Source organism: Lycorma delicatula, chromosome 1, assembly GCF_047948215.1.
Source record: "Lycorma delicatula isolate Av1 chromosome 1, ASM4794821v1, whole genome shotgun sequence".
NCBI classification, from domain to species: Eukaryota; Metazoa; Arthropoda; class Insecta; order Hemiptera; family Fulgoridae; genus Lycorma; species Lycorma delicatula.
Window position 1 is genome coordinate 62,537,411 of NC_134455.1, and position 17,218 is coordinate 62,554,628.

The window sequence follows — 17,218 nt, forward strand, 5'->3', positions numbered from 1 at the left end:
ATTTAGAACATGTAGGTGTCCTTTACATAAAGATTGTTGCATACTTTGGGTACCTGGGAATTTTGAAATTGCACATAACATAGAGGTGTCTGTTAAATAAAATTAACTGTAATTTATAACAGTTTTTCTATTGTTTTGTTTGAATATAAACTTGGTTTTTGTTCTTAACTATCAGTTTTAAAACTATTTAGCTTCAAAAAAAAAAATATATATATATATATATATATATATATCATCCCTGTTAAGGGATAAATATCATCCCTTTTTAACAGAATTACACATGTCAACAAAAACAAAAATTGTAATTTGGAACCGAGATAAAAGTAGATGAATTAAAATGTATTCATATTTTTCATGCTGAATCTTAAAATGAAACAGTTTTTCTTCATCATCCTCAGATTTTTAGTTATGACCCTTTAACAGTTTTAGAAACTTCTTAAATAATGGAATAAACAAATAATAATAATGATTACAAATTAAAATTATTTTGCAGACATTTATATTTATCTTAATTTTTTCTTATTTTCCTTTTGTGTATAGTGAAGTCTTCTCTTTTTTTCATCCAGCAGTAATCATTCATCATAGATTCATCCCATCTGCCTTGATAATGTTGTTCCACCTACATTATACCTTGGTGAAACCTTTCTCCATGTATGTCACTGATGTCACTCGAGTTTAAAGGGAAAAAGTCAAAATGAAAATCTAAAAAATGAATTTTCAATGACATTCTGCAGCTTAAATTTTTGTAGTTCACTAACGACTTCATTTATAAGCTGATGATGGTTTTCAGCTATTTTGTTTCCAAGAAAGCTAGTAACATCTTTGAATGGCTTCCAGTCATTCTAGTTCTTTAGGATTCAATTTGCTGTCAAATTTATTTTCACAAATTAATTTTCTTATTTTTGGCTCGATGAATATTCCCTCTTTTAATTGTGAAAAAACCTCAGCCAAGTATTTAAAGCTGCCTCCATCTTTATCTAATGCTTTTAAAAATCCTTCATCAAACCTACTTTTACGCGTAGAGGTGGTAAAATAATACAATCTTTGTCAAGGGTAATATTGACATTTTCCTTTCCTGGGGTAAACTGATTTCTTTTTGACCAGTCTTTAACTGCATAATGTTTATCTAGCTTGACTACCCCACAAACAGAAGAAACATATATATTTTGTAAAGCCACTCTGGAGACTGAGAAAAACTTGTAAAGGCAGTTACTTTTATATGTATTTGAATACTAGATTGTGGATACCAATGTTCTTTGGTGGCTGGGTTTCAATTAACTGCACATCTCAGGAACGGTCAACCTGAGACTATACGAGTCTACACTCTATTTACGTTAATACATATCATCCTCATTTATTCTCTGAAGTAATACCTTACGGTGGTTCCGGAGGCTAAACAGAAAAAAAAAAGACTGAGAAGAAGCCCTATCATTTTCAGATCGGTAATGATTCGCCATGAGTGTTCATCATACACTTATGTCAAAGATTTTAGTATGTCAAAATTTTTGACATACTTTCACATGTTTCTTTCATTCCTATAGCATGTGCTACTGATATAGAAGAAAACTTATTCGAGTTATGCAACAACACTGCCTTCTTTTTGATGAGTCTAAAAATAAACGTCAATCATGAGTAACATATTCAATAACCAGTTCAGACATTACCCCCTAACATCATGACAGGAACAAATTAAACTATCTTTTCTAAAATATTTCGGTAAATTTTCATTTCGATTTCTATATACTGAAATTATAGTATCCTTGTTTAATAAATTCCATTCTTTAGGACATGAACTTAGGAGTTGTGCATGTCATTTTGGCAAATACAAGTCATAAATTAAGTTGCTCAGTTCTGCTTGTGTGATGAGTTTAGGTTCAGTATTTGATTCTACTGTAATGTAAGTAATTTATCTGTTGAAGATGAGGATTCATTGGTTGAGCCTTCTGGGGAATCAGAATTTTCTTTCCAAGAAGTTGGAGCGATCGGAATCGGTAAATCAACACCATGAAGTACTGGTCTCATAGCTAAACAAACATTTGGGTATGCGATACTGCTCTGATTGTTTGAATTGAAACCCGTAACATTTGTTAAACAAAAATAGCAGTCATCATAATGGTTAGTAGGCTCTCGCCAAATCATAGGTACACCAGAAGGCAAATGTTCTTTTTTTCCTTTTACCCAGTAGGTTAGATTAACGTAGCACTTGATGCATTTTACATCTGGAGCACAGGATTTGTCTTGGTCTCCCAAGGGACAGTCAAAATAATGTTTATAAGCTGTTTTTAGCAAATTCGATACTGGTTTTCATTGACTTTTGTGGTGATTTCTCCGCAAACATAACAAAAAAATATGTGGAGAATTTTTAAAAGCCCAATTTTTATTCACTGTAAAATTCAATGAAAATGAACTGAAATATTGCAGAAATACTTACTTAATTATGAAAATAATTAAATTTTTATTTATAAATACTTAATTACTTAAAATACTTCACAAAATTGTTTCTCCATGGAGTGCAATAAAACACAGCATGAAACACAAACACACAAAACTTCTTGATGTTCAATAAAATAATACCAAAATTTGTTCTGTGACAAAATTTTTCACTAAATTTATGGCATCACTTACAAAACAATCTTTATAATATGTATGATTAAAACCTTACCACAACTGGAGAACACAGCAAGTCATACCAAGAGCTGAACTCATACTGAAGAAAATTTCATCATGTTAATTACTCATTACTTGAATCACTGACATGTCTACACATGTCTGGCTTGACATGAAGTGGCATCATTTTACTGTTACATATCAAATATAGGTCTACAGCATACATCACAATATAAATCAAATGTGAATAAGCAAATATGCAGACGTACTAACTTATTTGTATTGTTTGTTCCACGAATGATGGAACAAATAAATTGAAGGGGTTGTAACTTAAGAATGCTACATGAAGAGTTGTTTCAGAAGACATATTCAGATTTAGCATATAAAATACTATGTAGAACAGTTACTCTGTTTTCTGTTCCCCCACCCTTTTAGTTTGAAATTTAGATTACAAGTAATAAGTGAAGCTGAAAAGTCTAATAACTGTAATGCAGCCAGAAAATAGTGTCAATGAAAAAAAATCATTTTGTTGGAGGAAGCAGAAAGACTCCTTACTGACCACAATAACTTCCTGGAAATCTTTCAGAGGATTACAAGTAGACTGTTTTCAAGAAACAGATGATTTAGTTGTTGAATTCATTAAAGAAAATAGAAGTAAAGGTTTTTGTATTATAACAGACAATAATGATTAAAGGCCATGAAATTGTTGAAGAGAAAGGTGTAGAAAGTTTTTAAGGTAGTTTAGGTTGGTGTAGGTGCGTGAGAAAAAGGAATGTGCTAGTCTTAAAATGTCATACAATTCACAATTACAGTGGATTAGGAGGAAAAATTCATTGCTTTCCAGAAACACATTACTAATCTAAGAAAAACATACAGTTATCCACTAGATACAACTGGTAATGCTCACCAAATTTCCATTTTTTTTAACATGCCTACAAACACAAGTCAACACTAAAGTTGAAAAATCTGTGTTAATTAAAAAACAAGTGGTAATGAAAAAGCTTGGATAACTGTTATGCTGTATGTGTTAGCTGATGTATCAAAATTCCTGCCGTTTGTGTTTTTAAAGAGAAAAATATTACCAAAAGAAACACTACCAATAAACATTATTGTGTGAGTAAATAAAAAAAGGTTAAATGGATAAGTCTTTGGTCAAAGATTGGCTTACAACAGACTGGTTTGGGATGTAGCTGTGAACAAACCTTTTAAAGATAATCTTAAAAAGAATTATGACTGTTGAATGTGAATGAACAGTCATCAGCCAACTCCTACTGGAAGAATAAAAAAACATTCCATGAGCTTATTATGCAAGTCGATTATTATTAAGTCATGGAACTTGATAACACCAGAGAGCAGTAACAAGGGGTTAAAAAATGTTGCATTAATAATACATTAGTGAAACTTAAGATAATGTTCTGTGGGAGGAAGAATCAGATAATGAAAACATTTCATTCATTATTTTTAATGAAAACATTTTATTTTTAGTAGCAGCAGCAATGATGGTAGCATCAATTCAAATATTCATGTGTTGTGAGTAAATTTTTGTTTAGTAACGAATTTTTTAATGAAATTTATTTATCTTGAAATTATAGAAAAACAATTTAAATAGAAATTTTAAAATTAAATTATTATTATTTATTTAAAAATATTCTTTATAAAAATCTTGAACACAATTTTATATTCTTTTTTAATATATGTTATTTAGATATAAAATTTAGGAAGTATGTACAACATTATTAAATAGTATAATAAAAAGTGTATATATATTACGTTTAATAATTTTCAAAATTAATTTCCTATTGGTGGTAGAATTTGCATTTGTAGAAAAAAAAATTCTACCAATTTTTTTGCTGAAAATTAAATTAAAAAATGGGGGTCAACCTATATTCAGGGTTGACATATACAAGGTCTGTAAATAAAGTAATGAGGCTAGTTTTTTTTGGCAGCCAAAGTGGCAACACTGTAAAGTTACTAGTGTAAGCATGTGGTTATATGAACAGCTGATTTATATTAGGTATTAATATTCTTAGTCTATTGTGGCCACGTCAGACTAAACGAACTTTTCATGAAATTAGTTTTTGTTGTGCCTTACAAGAATGAATGATACTAATTATGAGCAACATTGTGCAATCAAGTTTTGTGTTAAACTCAGTGGAAATGCTACTGAAACGTTTTCAAAATTGAAAAGGGTGTATGGAGATGATGCTCTGTCACGAGCAGTTTTTAGGTGGTTTAAAGTACTTTCAGATGGCCGGGAATCAGTTGCAGGCAATCCATGCTCTGGAAGACCATTAATGTCAAAACGTAACAACAATGCTGAGCGAATCAGAGACTTTTGGAGTTTTTGTCCACAGGACAGACTACATTGACAGAATATATATGTTTACAGAGAAATTCTTGAAAGACTGCAGAAAAGAGTTGCCTGCATGAGACCAGCCATCAAAGCCAACTGGATGCTGCATCATGACAATGCACCTTGTCACACTGCACTCTCAATTAATGAGTATTTGGCAAAGAAAAAATTCCTGTAGTTCCTCAACCACCTTATTCACCTGACTTGAGTCCCTGCAACTTTTTCCTGTTCCCAACTTTAAAAAAACACCATTTTGGAACAGTAGAAAACATTTTAAAAAATGTAACCAACTATCTGAAGGATATTCCGGTTTCTGAGTTCCAACACTGCTATGAAGAGTGGGAAGACCATTTGAAGCATTGCATGGCTTCCCAAGGGAACTGTTTTGAAGGTGATAGAGTGCATGTATAATTAGATTGTAAATAAAAACTTTTTCTGAACCAGTCTCATTATTTTATTTACAGATCTCGTATTTGAGCAAATGTGGTAGTTTTGGCTTGTGATAGTTAAGGTTGCAGTTGTCGTGGCGTGTTGTTATACATATTTGTTAATGTATAGATGAGATTTGTTGAAGTATGCTAGTGTAGAGTTATGTGGCAAGTGCAGATTCATAATTTTATTTACAATAATAAACATTACACAGATAAAATATACTATTTGATTTCCTAATCAATGTAAGATGAATGCCATCAGACAGTATTTAGAAAGGCAGTTCTGTTAAATTTATTATTCCATAGTAATTTAAACTGTATTTCATTTTGCTAATTTGTGAATATTATTATTAATTTCCTAACTGCAGAAATTAAATAAAGTTATGTGGTATTCTTAGTTCTCATTTCTTTAAAATCTAATATTAATGAAAAATATATGCTACAGTACTTTCAAAAAGTTTCCTTCTCTAGTAAGTGTCACATTTGAAATCATAACATACTTATGCTATCATTAAATTAATTTAATCCATTAAAAAATAAAACTAACTTCTTCAAAAGATTATGTTCTTTTCAGTGGAGTAATAATATTTTGACTTAAGTTTCTTCATTAGCAAAAAAGAATATTTTGTAATACCTCCACTGCAATGTTTGCAGTATAAATATGCGACACATTTTAATTATTAATTATGTAAAAGTACTATTGAATATATTAACAATCATGTAATATGTTTAATTGAAATGTGTAATATTGATTATGACTGACTGAATTTATATCTAACAAATAATTATGTCGAAATTAAATATTCAACAGGGTAAATTGGTATCAGACTTAAATTGGCAAACTATTACCAAGCCACTCCCTTGTTAGTATAAAACAATGATGAACAATACGTTAATAAAGAGTAGTTACTAAGTAACTTGTCAGTTTAAAAACTTAAGCGTTTAATTCCCAAAGAGTATAAAATACCATCCACCTTTTATTACCTTTGATATTTTTAATATGATAGAATATTTAATGAGATTAAATTAGTAATAAAAATTGCTTGTAGATAAAATTGACTGTCATAACGTTTGTGATATTTATAGTAATGGTGAAGAATATGTAAATAGAAAATGATAATAAAAATATTTTATGTAGTGAAAAAGCTAATTTTGTAGTCTAAAATGTTAATGTTCTTATTTTTTTATTTTTGAATTTTTTATTTAAAAAAAAATTAAATCAAGTTACCACTGACGATCTGAATTACCACATTTCAGTTATGAAAATGAACCTATTTAACGTGTAATCAAACATTAAAGTGTTTAATTTTGTTATTCAAATAATTAATTTATATAATTATACTCTTTACTTCCAAAATTCTCAAATTTGAACGTTTCTGTTTCAGAACTATTTTTGATGTATTTTTTTCGCGTAGTAATATTGGTATATAAAAGCCAATTGTCCTACTTTCATGGCCTCCTCTTCGTAGCAGGATTCCTACTTGTTAACGGGAGGTTGTGTGTCCTCGAAAAGGTTACACAACCCACCTTATTTTGTGAAATAATTCATTTTTAAAAACAAAAAAAAATCATAAAATACTAAAATTACAAAAAAATAGTAAAATCTATAAAATAAACGGGAAACATTTAAGTTTGAAATAATCGGAACGTTTAAGTTATAGCAACGTGCAACGTGGGCTGTACTGTTCGTCTGCAGTGAATCATAGGTCGAGTCTTAGGTATTTTGTAAGTTTTTGGTATTTTATTTCCGTTTGTATTTAAAAGTTATTCAAAATGAATCCAGGTCCAGGTGGTCCGAATTATCCCATGGCATCTCTGTACGTCGGAGATCTGCAATCTGACGTTACTGAAGCCATGCTGTTTGAAAAATTTTCTACTGCTGGTCCAGTTCTGTCCATCCGTGTGTGTCGTGATATGATAACTCGTCGCTCTCTAGGGTATGCCTACGTTAATTTTCAACAGCCTGCTGATGGTGAGTTTTATTTTATACATATATTTTTTGTTTATATTTTTATATACAAGTATGCACATAAGCCTACCCAGATGATACCATACGGCTTGTGAGCAACGATATGGTATTAAGTTATTACATCATTAAGTGAAATTTTTTTAAATTTTAATTAATGCCGTTTTTTTATTTCATTAAAATTTTTATGAAAGTACGCCGTAAGTTTAAAGATTTGAGTTCGTTTATACACCGATAAGTTTTATCATAATTTTACAATCTATGTAGAGAATGAATTCTGTGTAGTGGAAGGGTGTTATTTGAATAATGGAAAAAGTCGGAGTCTACTATGTCATAGCATAACTTGGCCTAACAGAATGAGCTGTTTGTACTTAACAAATTTACTAGAAAACTGATTTGGAGGAGCTAAACAATTTGGTTATTGTAGCCACTAATCAAATTTAAATGGCTTTAGATTCTTTTCCTTGTAAAAAACGTCAATGTGGTGATTGTTTCCTTATATTTGGGCATATGTTGCTCTCAAATAAGTTTCTTTCAAATAATTTTATAAATATATTTATTTTTAGTATTTGTATGTTTTCAACATGTTTCTCTTACATTATTGGTTTTAAAATATCATCTGCAAAATTACTTATTTTAAGTTTAAATCTCTAATTTAGTTTGTGTAATTGTTCAAATTACTTTGTTTGAAACTTTTTTATTTAAGAAGCTCACAGTAGTATGGTTTAAAAAAGTTTGTGATTTAATAAAACACATGTTGTATGTATGCATATATGACATGTGAATACACCTAACGAAATTGGTGTTAGTTAGCAATTAAGATGTTTTTTAGTTCATTTTGGCTGGAGTTAGTGTGTGTGAACAGTTTATCCCATATTCCCCTATTTTGTTTCAAGCAGCTGTACTATGCAGTCTGTTAGATCATAAATTTATTTAGTCATTGTGTTTATGTTATTAAGTTAACATTAATCTTTAATCCAAACTAATGATATTAAGGTAGGTTTTTCAATTTCGGCTCTGGTTAATTAATTCTTTAATTTTAGAAAAAAATATATGCAGTATTGAATTTATATTGAATAGACTTGATTTTTTTGTCTAGTTTCAGTGATTTTTGTATGATAGTTTCATAATTTAATAGTCAATATTTATTATTTTAAAAAATAGGTACTCAGAAAACCTGTAAAATGAAGTGCAAAATTATATTTAACCAAGGCATTGTTAGACATGGCCTATCTGATATTAGTATTTAGTAAAAGTGCGACCTTGATGAATAAGTAAATTTCTTATCTGATAAATGAATTTTTATAAGTATTAAATTATGTAGACAATTTGAAAAATGTATGTTGATAGTTTCTATTTAAAGTAAATTATAATATTGTAATAACAAAAAAAAGTATATAAAGAAGTTTTATTTGTAGATCAATGTGGCTCATATACTATAAAATTTTTTGTCTTGCAGATATGTTATTACACAATTGGTAATTATATCCTTAATCTGTTAATTTCCATTATTGGTATTTGTATTATCTTATCCACAAGTTCAATGTTCTATTATAAGAGTAGAACAGAGTTCATAGTTCATATCAGGTAACAAGAATATATTCTACATTTAAATTATATCTGATTTATGTTATTTCAATATAACATGAAATATTAAAATTAAAAGATATGATGTAAATGATAATATCCTTTTCAGTATAATTGATCTGGTGTTGTGGCCGTTTATGATAGTTTGTTGAATTACACAGGTGTCACAAGGGCAAACTGCCATTCTGATCAAAAGAAAAAATTCATATAAGCATAGGTTCAAATGGTTTTTTCAGATGCGGCTAATGAAAATGAAAGCCTTTCCCAAATTTTTTATACAAGTGTAAATTAATAATGTTTACATTATTGTGTATCAATTATAAGGGATTTTTTTTATGTTTTCCATAATATGTACATTGCAATCTGTTCAAGAAGTGAACATTAAGCAAACCCCCTCTTCATATGAGGATATGTATGACGTAAATGGTGTATACAGGCTCATGCTGACCATTCCTGAAGTTGTGGTTAATTAAACCCCAACCACCAAAGTACACTGGTGCCCACTGTCATATTCATATCCATATTAAAAGCAACCAACTTTTGCAAAGTTCGAACCTGAGAGCCTTTGACTTTGAAAATCAGCTCTTAAACAAAACTGATTTGCTATGACAAGATTACCACTAGACCAGCCCTTAAGGGCTTAATTGTTTAATTTGAATCCTAACCCTTTATCTGTTATTTGACAACTTTTTTTTTATTCTAAATTTTTAGTAACTAATTTTTAATTAAGTTTAAGCTATAATCTGTTGAATGATATTATAGGTGGTTTTTTATTTTTCAATTTCAGCTTTTAGGTAATTAATTTTTTGTTAAAATATTAGAATAATTTATATACTTCATTGTTAATTTATTCATCTTCAATAGACTTTATAGTTTGTCATTTTTCTAGGTACAGTTTCATAATTTAATAGTAAATATTTATAGTTTTTAAAAAATTGGTCCTCAGAAAAGCTGCATAATAAAAGTGCAAAATCATACTTAACCTATGCAAAAGTTGGATACAGCCTACCTGCTATTTGTATTTATTAAAAATTAATTGAGATGAATAAGAGAATCTTTTATCTGGCAAAACACTTTTGATTATTAAGTAATAAAATATATTAAGTAAATGTATATATATATGTATTACTCATTATACTTAATGCTAGTATTTCTGTGGGCATAATTGCATCTATAGCAATATTTTTTTCATACTAAATAAATTTATCAGTCTACGTCATTATTTACAAATTGTTTAGTATTGCTCAAAAAACTTTGTGAATGAATTACTTCATTTTCTGTTAAAAAAAGGAAAAGTTAAAATAATATCTAATCATACGTTGCGACTAAAAACATTTCAAATTTAAAAATATATCTTGATTTCACAAGGTTGAGAAAATATTTTAAAATTTTATTGAGGTTGTAAAGATCTATGTTAAGTAATTAGTTTTTATTAATGTATTTATTGTTTTCATGTTACATTTGAATAGTAATTATTATTTTTTGAATTAAGTGATATAAATACAAAACCATCTTAAAGAATGATTAGTTTTGTGTAAACATCACCCGCATAATCATTTAATTTGCTTGTTGCATCATGCAAGTACACGTTTTGTAACTAATTACAGTATTACGTTGCCTCATCTTTAACCATATTCCCGTAATCATTTTTTTCTTATATGATTCTGTATAAATAAAGCATCTTGATTTTCTCTTATCTATTCATTGTGCATCTCATGCTTGTTATTGCATTGGCTATAATTAAATCTTAAAACTGCTAGCTCTGGAAAAATATATTGACTAATCTTTTTTTTTCTATAATGTGTAGGAGTTTTTCTCTTAAGTTACTACTCTGTGAATATTATTTATTTTTAAAACCTCATTACCCAGTATATTATTTCCTTACAAGCTTTTTCTTTTGTTTAAAATGTTAGAAGTGTAAAAAAGGTTGGTAGATTAGAAAATTTAAAAAGGGAAATGGATAGTTTAAATGTAGATGTAGTAGGAATTAGCAAGGTTCGGTGGGAAAAGGAAAACGACTTTTGGTCAGGTGATTTTAGAATAAATAACACATCCTGAAATAATGGTGAGGAAGGAATAGGTTTTGTAATGAATAAGTAGATAGGAAAGAGAGTAGAGTATTACAAAATGCATAGCAATAGAATCATTGTAATAAGAATAAGATCGAAACCTAAACTGACAGCGGTTGTTAACATCTATATACATACAAGCACCCATGATGATGAGCTAGAGTGTGTATACAAAGAAATTGAAGCAATTAAACACATAAAAAGGAGATGAAAATTTAATAATAGTTGGAGATTGGAATGCAAGCATTGCTAAAGGCAAGGAAGAAAATATTATGGGTGAATTCGGGCTGGGCAAAAGGAATGAAAGAAGGGGTCAATTTATTCACTTTTGCATGAAGTATAATTTTGTGCCTAAACCCAGTTTAAAATCATAATAGAAGAATAAACATATGGAAAAAGCCAGGTGATACTGCAAGGTATTAGATAGATTATATCACGGTTAAACTAAGATTTAGAATTCAACTCGGTGACTAAAGCTTATCTTGGAACAGACATTCATAACGACCATAATTTAGTGATAATGAAATGTAGATAGGGGTTTAAAAACCTAAGAAAAAGTGTCAGATGAATCGGTGGAATGAAGCTTGATGAAGAGGAGGTAAAGAAGATTTTTGAGGAGGACATCGCAAGAGGTCTGAGTAAGAAATACAAGGTAGAAGATATAGAAAAAGAATGTGAGAATGTTAAAAACGAAATTCTTAAATTAGCAGAAGCGAACTTGAGTGGACAAAGAGAAAACTTTGTAGAAAACATTGGATATCAGAGGATATATTGCAGCTGGTGGATAAACATAGAAAGTATAAAATGCTAGTGATTATGGATGTAAAATAAACTAAAGAGAATTAAGAAATACTATAAACAGGAAGTGCAAATTAGTGAAAGAAGTGTGAATTAAAGAAAAGTGCTCAGAAGTGGAAAGAGAAATGATCATTGGTAAAATAGACTAGCATACAGAAAGTAAAGTAGAATTTTGTAGTATATAAATTAAAATCTAATGTGTTAAACAAAGATTGATAAACCACCAAGGTGGGAAAAATATATTGAAGAGTTATACAGAGGAAATGAATTAGAAACTGATAGAGGAAGAATAGGAAGTCGAAGAGGATGAAAAGGGAAATACAATACTGAGATCTGAATTTAAGAGAGCATTAAAAGATTTGAATGGCAGAAAGACTCCTGGGATAGACGGGATATCTACAGAATTAATGTGCAATGCAGATGAGGAAGCTATAGATTGTACAAACTGGTGCATAATATTTACTAAGAAGGAGAAGTTTTATCAGATTTTAAAAAGAGTCATGATACCATACTGTCATGATACTAAAGAAATCAGGAACAGATAAATTTGAAGAATACAGAAGAATTAGCTTAACTACTTGCTCATCAAAAATCTTGACTAGAATTTAGTACAGAAGAATTGAGAGGAGAGTGGAAGAAGTGTAAGGAGAAGATCAATTTGGTTTCAGGAAAAGTATAGTAACAAGGGAAGCAATTTTAGTGCTCAGATTAATAGTAGAAGGAAGGTTAAAGAAAAACAAACCAACATAAAAGGCATTTGATAACGTAGACTGGAATAAATTGTTAGCATTTAAAAAAATGTAGGATTCAAGTATAGAGAGAAGAACTTACAGGAACCAAACTGCAACCGTAATACATAAGAACGAAATCATAATAAAAAAGAGAGTCTGAGAAGGATGTTCCCTATTCTCGTTACTTTTTAATCTTTACGTAGAACTAGCATTTAATGATAAAGAATAATTTAGATCCGGAGTATTGGTACAAGGTGAAAAGATAAAATTGCTAAGATTTTCTGATTGTATAATAATCCTAGCTGAGAGTAAAAAAGATTTAAAAGAAACAATGAATGGATTGGATGAAGTGCTACATAAGAACTATCGCATGATAATAAACTAGAACAAAATGAAAGTAATGAAATGCTGTAGAAATATTGTAGATGGACCACTGAATATAAAAATAGAAGAGTAAAGATTAAGGAGGTAGAAGAATGTTGTTATTTGGGAAGTAGAGTTACTGAAGATGGACAAAGCAAGAATGATATAAAATACCGAATAGCACAGGCAAAATGAGCTTTCAGTCAGAAATATAAATTGCTTACATGAAAAATTAATTTAAATGTCAGAAGAACATTTCTGAAAGTTTATATTTGGAGTGTGGCTTTACATGGAAGTGAAACTTGGATGATTGGAGTACCTGAGAAGAAAGGATTAGAAGCTTTTAAAATGTGGTGCTACAGTAGAATCTTACAAATCAGATTGGTGGATAAAGTAACAAATGAAGAGGTGTTGTGGCAAATCCATGAAAAAAGAAGCATTTGAATAAATATAGTTAAAAGAAGAAACAGACTTATATGCCACATATTAAGGTATTCTGGAATAGTCTCTTTATTATTGGGGGGACAGGTGGATGAGAAAAATTTTGTAGGCAGGCAACGTTTGGAATATGTAGAACAAATTGTTAGGGACGTAAAGGTTACACTGAAATGAAACGAAATAACTGGCACTAGATAGGGAATCTTGGAGAGATGTATCAAACCAGTCAAATGACTGAAGAAAAAAAAAACTTAAATCTTAAAGTAATTCATCTATGCTTTTTGATACCAAAGTGAATAAAATTCTAATCTGTGTTTTATTTGTTGTAGAAATACATAAAAATCTCAGACAACAGTTAAGCCTATTCTAAATAATGTACAGTTGATGGAGTTTTTAATAAAATAATCTTTACTAAGTAGCTAATTAGCAGGTAAAATTAATAGTTTGTCAGATGGTGCGTAATTTTTAAGAGTGTGATAAAAATAAAATTACTATACTGCAATCATGCAGATAAATAGTATTATTCATATGTTTGTTAATATTTCTTATTTATATGAAGGCATCTCTATCTACAGTAGATCATCATAAGTTGTCATAATTAATATTTATTTACCACACTATCACTGTTGTATGATCAGCTCACTACCATAATGACAACACAGACATCAGTGTAAGGTTAGTTAGTAATCCTAATGAAACAATGTAACCAACATTAAAAAATAATATTTTAGTAATTTCCCAATCATTAAATTATGTTGAAAAGTAAAGATAGTTCTAGTTAAACATAAACAAAGAGAATAAAGAGATTCTTATCTCTTTATTCTTAACACTTCCAGCCCCATGTGTAACAATTTGATACATGGTGATTTATGAGCTCAGCCCCACGTGTATTAAATTGATACACCATAAAACCCAGTTAAAAAGTTGGAAAATTTACCATTAGCCAAAGGGTTACTTTTGCATGAACTCATTATTCTGATAGCCTATAATTGTTTTAATGCAAATAAACATATATTCTCTCATTTTTTGAACCCTTTTTTAAAAATGTGAGTCTGTAAGATACATGTGGGCCATGAGTTTATTTTTTTTTTCACACTTTCATATTTTATTTAGTGTCAATAATTTTGATACACAATGGAAGAAAAGCAAAAAATCAAATTTTTTACTTATGTTATATCTAACCCTTAATACAACATTTTGACAAAAGGTATGTTTTTTTTAAGTGGTGGAGGAACCCCATTTACGGGCGCCTATGCAGTGTCGGGCTCGCTAACAGGTTCTGCCAGTTATAACCAAGGGCGTATGCCACTACCAACTAAACCTCCACCCCTGGCTTCCCCCCATCCTGGGACTGCTTATAAAAACATTTCATTAGAAGAAGGAGGAATCGCTCACACACACGGTCATAACAATCCAACTATGTCACACACTACACAAACAGCACTAGTGGAAGAAACACATACAGCACGTCAAATACATACACCGACAACAACACACAAGAACCTGCAGAAAACAGGACACTCTACTAACATCCACAACACCCACACAGCCGTCAAGACAGAAATCTTAAATAGTCATACCACTTACCAGTAGCCACCATCAGATGCATGAGCTCCGGTCTCATTGCACCCAGGCAACCCCCACACGTACGGGGCACTCAGCCGTGGACCTGCCCACCCCCGCGCCCTTTGGCATCATTCTCGTCTGTGGGACTCCTCATATAATTGGAATTTCATCATGATCATCCTCACGAATCTTTCCACAGTCCTCCACTGTGCCTCACTTTGTGTAGGTCTCGTAGGGTATCTTCAGGGTGAAACATGTACTCATGTCTCAGGTTGTCGAGCATCATTCTACACTCTGTGGCGAATCGCAGACAAAAAGAAAATGTTTTGGGGGTCTCTTCCACCTTGCACTCTGGACAATTTTCAGCTTGATCGATCCTGAATCTATACAAATAAGACCTGAATCCCCCATGACCCGCCAGGAATTGCGTTAACTTAAAACTCAGCATGCCATGGTTCCTCCGGCACTATGCCCTGATGTCCCCAAGAAGGCAGTGGGACCACCTACCCTTCGTGGCCCGATCCCAGTGCTCCTGTCATGTTTGTGCGATCTGTTCTTCGGCAGAATGCCTTTTTTTTCTAATGGGAGTGTTCTCAGTTCCCTAGTTGTGCTAAGCCGCATTATCAAGTCTACAGGCGGAAATCCAGCAATCACCTCAACCGCCTTCCTGGACACTGTCCTATAGGCAGCTGTTACTCTGATGCAACATCTGCTATGGATGGATTCCAAATTACCCCTGTACTTGGCAAATCTAACAACGCCCACAACTCGGCACCATAGCAGGGCTGAATAGACCACACCAGTAAGCAGTTTTCTCCTATGTTGGGTGGGCCCACTTTTGTTCAGGAGTAGGCTAGCAATAAGCATCCTAATTTTCTCTGCCTTCTCACAAGCCCGGAGTACGTGAGTACTAAATCTTAGTCTAGTCTAGTGTCAACCCATATTCCCAAGTATTTTATGGCCACCTGAGACACAATTTCTCTGCTATCAAGGATCAGATGTAAAGTCAGCTTCCTCCTGGGAGCAGAGATCACCACCATCTCCATCTTTTCAGGAGCCAACTCCAGTCTTACCCCAACCATCCACTCACTAATCCTTGTGTACGACTCAGTTATTTTGCCTACAGACTCATACTGTTTCCGCCTCCACTAGCAATGCTATATCATCTGCGTAGCCAAATAATGTAACCGATTGTGGGAGAACAACCCCAAACGCTCCATAATAAGCCATATTCCACAGGGTCGGTCCAAGGACCAACCCCTGTGGAACCCCTCCATGGGAATACCCATCATAGATCTCTAGACCTATTTTCAGTGGTTTTGAGTATGTAACTCAAATGAATGTCATCATCTTCACCAACCTGCAGATGTTCCAATAGAAGGTAATTTACTAGTTTCTCTCTGATACAATTTCTTTTGGTGCAAAAAGTGTAAACTTTTAAACTGTGTGCATTAACTGCAGGTGTATTTGTCAACAGCTCGATCATAACTATGTATGTTACACGATCTGTACACTTACTACCATAAGACCATAAGATCTGTTATATCAATAAACGATTTACTTCTATTATAGTGCAGAATTGTGGGTGGTTTCTTCATAAAAACACCCAGTATGGTAGTAGTTTCATCAGATCAGGAACATTTTTTGTTGTTGGGAACATCATTTTCCTTTTTCCCATTAAAAGTCCTTGACAGTCATTTGTTGTCCTCTGTAAAGTATACTTTTCTCAACTGTTGTCAATTTTTATTTTTTTATGTTGTGTCCCTACTAGATGTTTTTGGTCATTTAGTTGCTGGGCAAGTGAAACACTGGTATAAAAATTACAGTAACAAAAGGTTACAGTAATAATCACTATTCGCAGAAGCTAACAAACCATGTGGAATGTATTCTTTTCTATTACACGCTTTCATGTTCCAACTGTAACTATCTTTTTTAGATAACTTATGTTACTTGATACCATAACAATGTCTTTTGGGTGGCACATGGATGCCAAAATTTTTACCCTTTAAAGAAATTGTATCATTGACTCATCCGTACATACTTCCTCATAAGGATTCATTATATTTTGAAATTTAACATTTAATGCATTGACCAGTGGTCTTATATTTGCCAAATGGTCTTCTGGTAGGTCAGTCAAATTATGTAACCAAGAATGTCTTCAAATCTACTTCGAGTCTAGATTTTCGTAATGAACATGTAGTAGATTGAATTTGTGGATCAATAGTTTCTTAGTTTGGGTTTTTTTGTAATCAAGGCCCATGTATAAAACTATCTAAAAAAATTGTCTTCTCTTGTAACATCTACCCATT

The 17,218-nt window shown here is 31.4% G+C and overlaps 1 protein-coding gene across 1 annotated transcript in view; it reads left to right on the forward strand.

Moving 5' to 3' along the window:
* The first annotated feature begins 6,835 nt into the window (after positions 1 to 6,835).
* pAbp (poly(A) binding protein) overlaps positions 6,836 to 17,218 on the forward strand; it is a 46,770-nt gene continuing 36,387 nt past the window's right edge. The window contains exon 1 of the mRNA XM_075355674.1: positions 6,836 to 7,363. Coding sequence (XP_075211789.1) covers positions 7,165 to 7,363 — 199 coding nt within the window. The 5' untranslated portion in view covers positions 6,836 to 7,164. The remainder of the gene's footprint in view (positions 7,364 to 17,218) is intronic.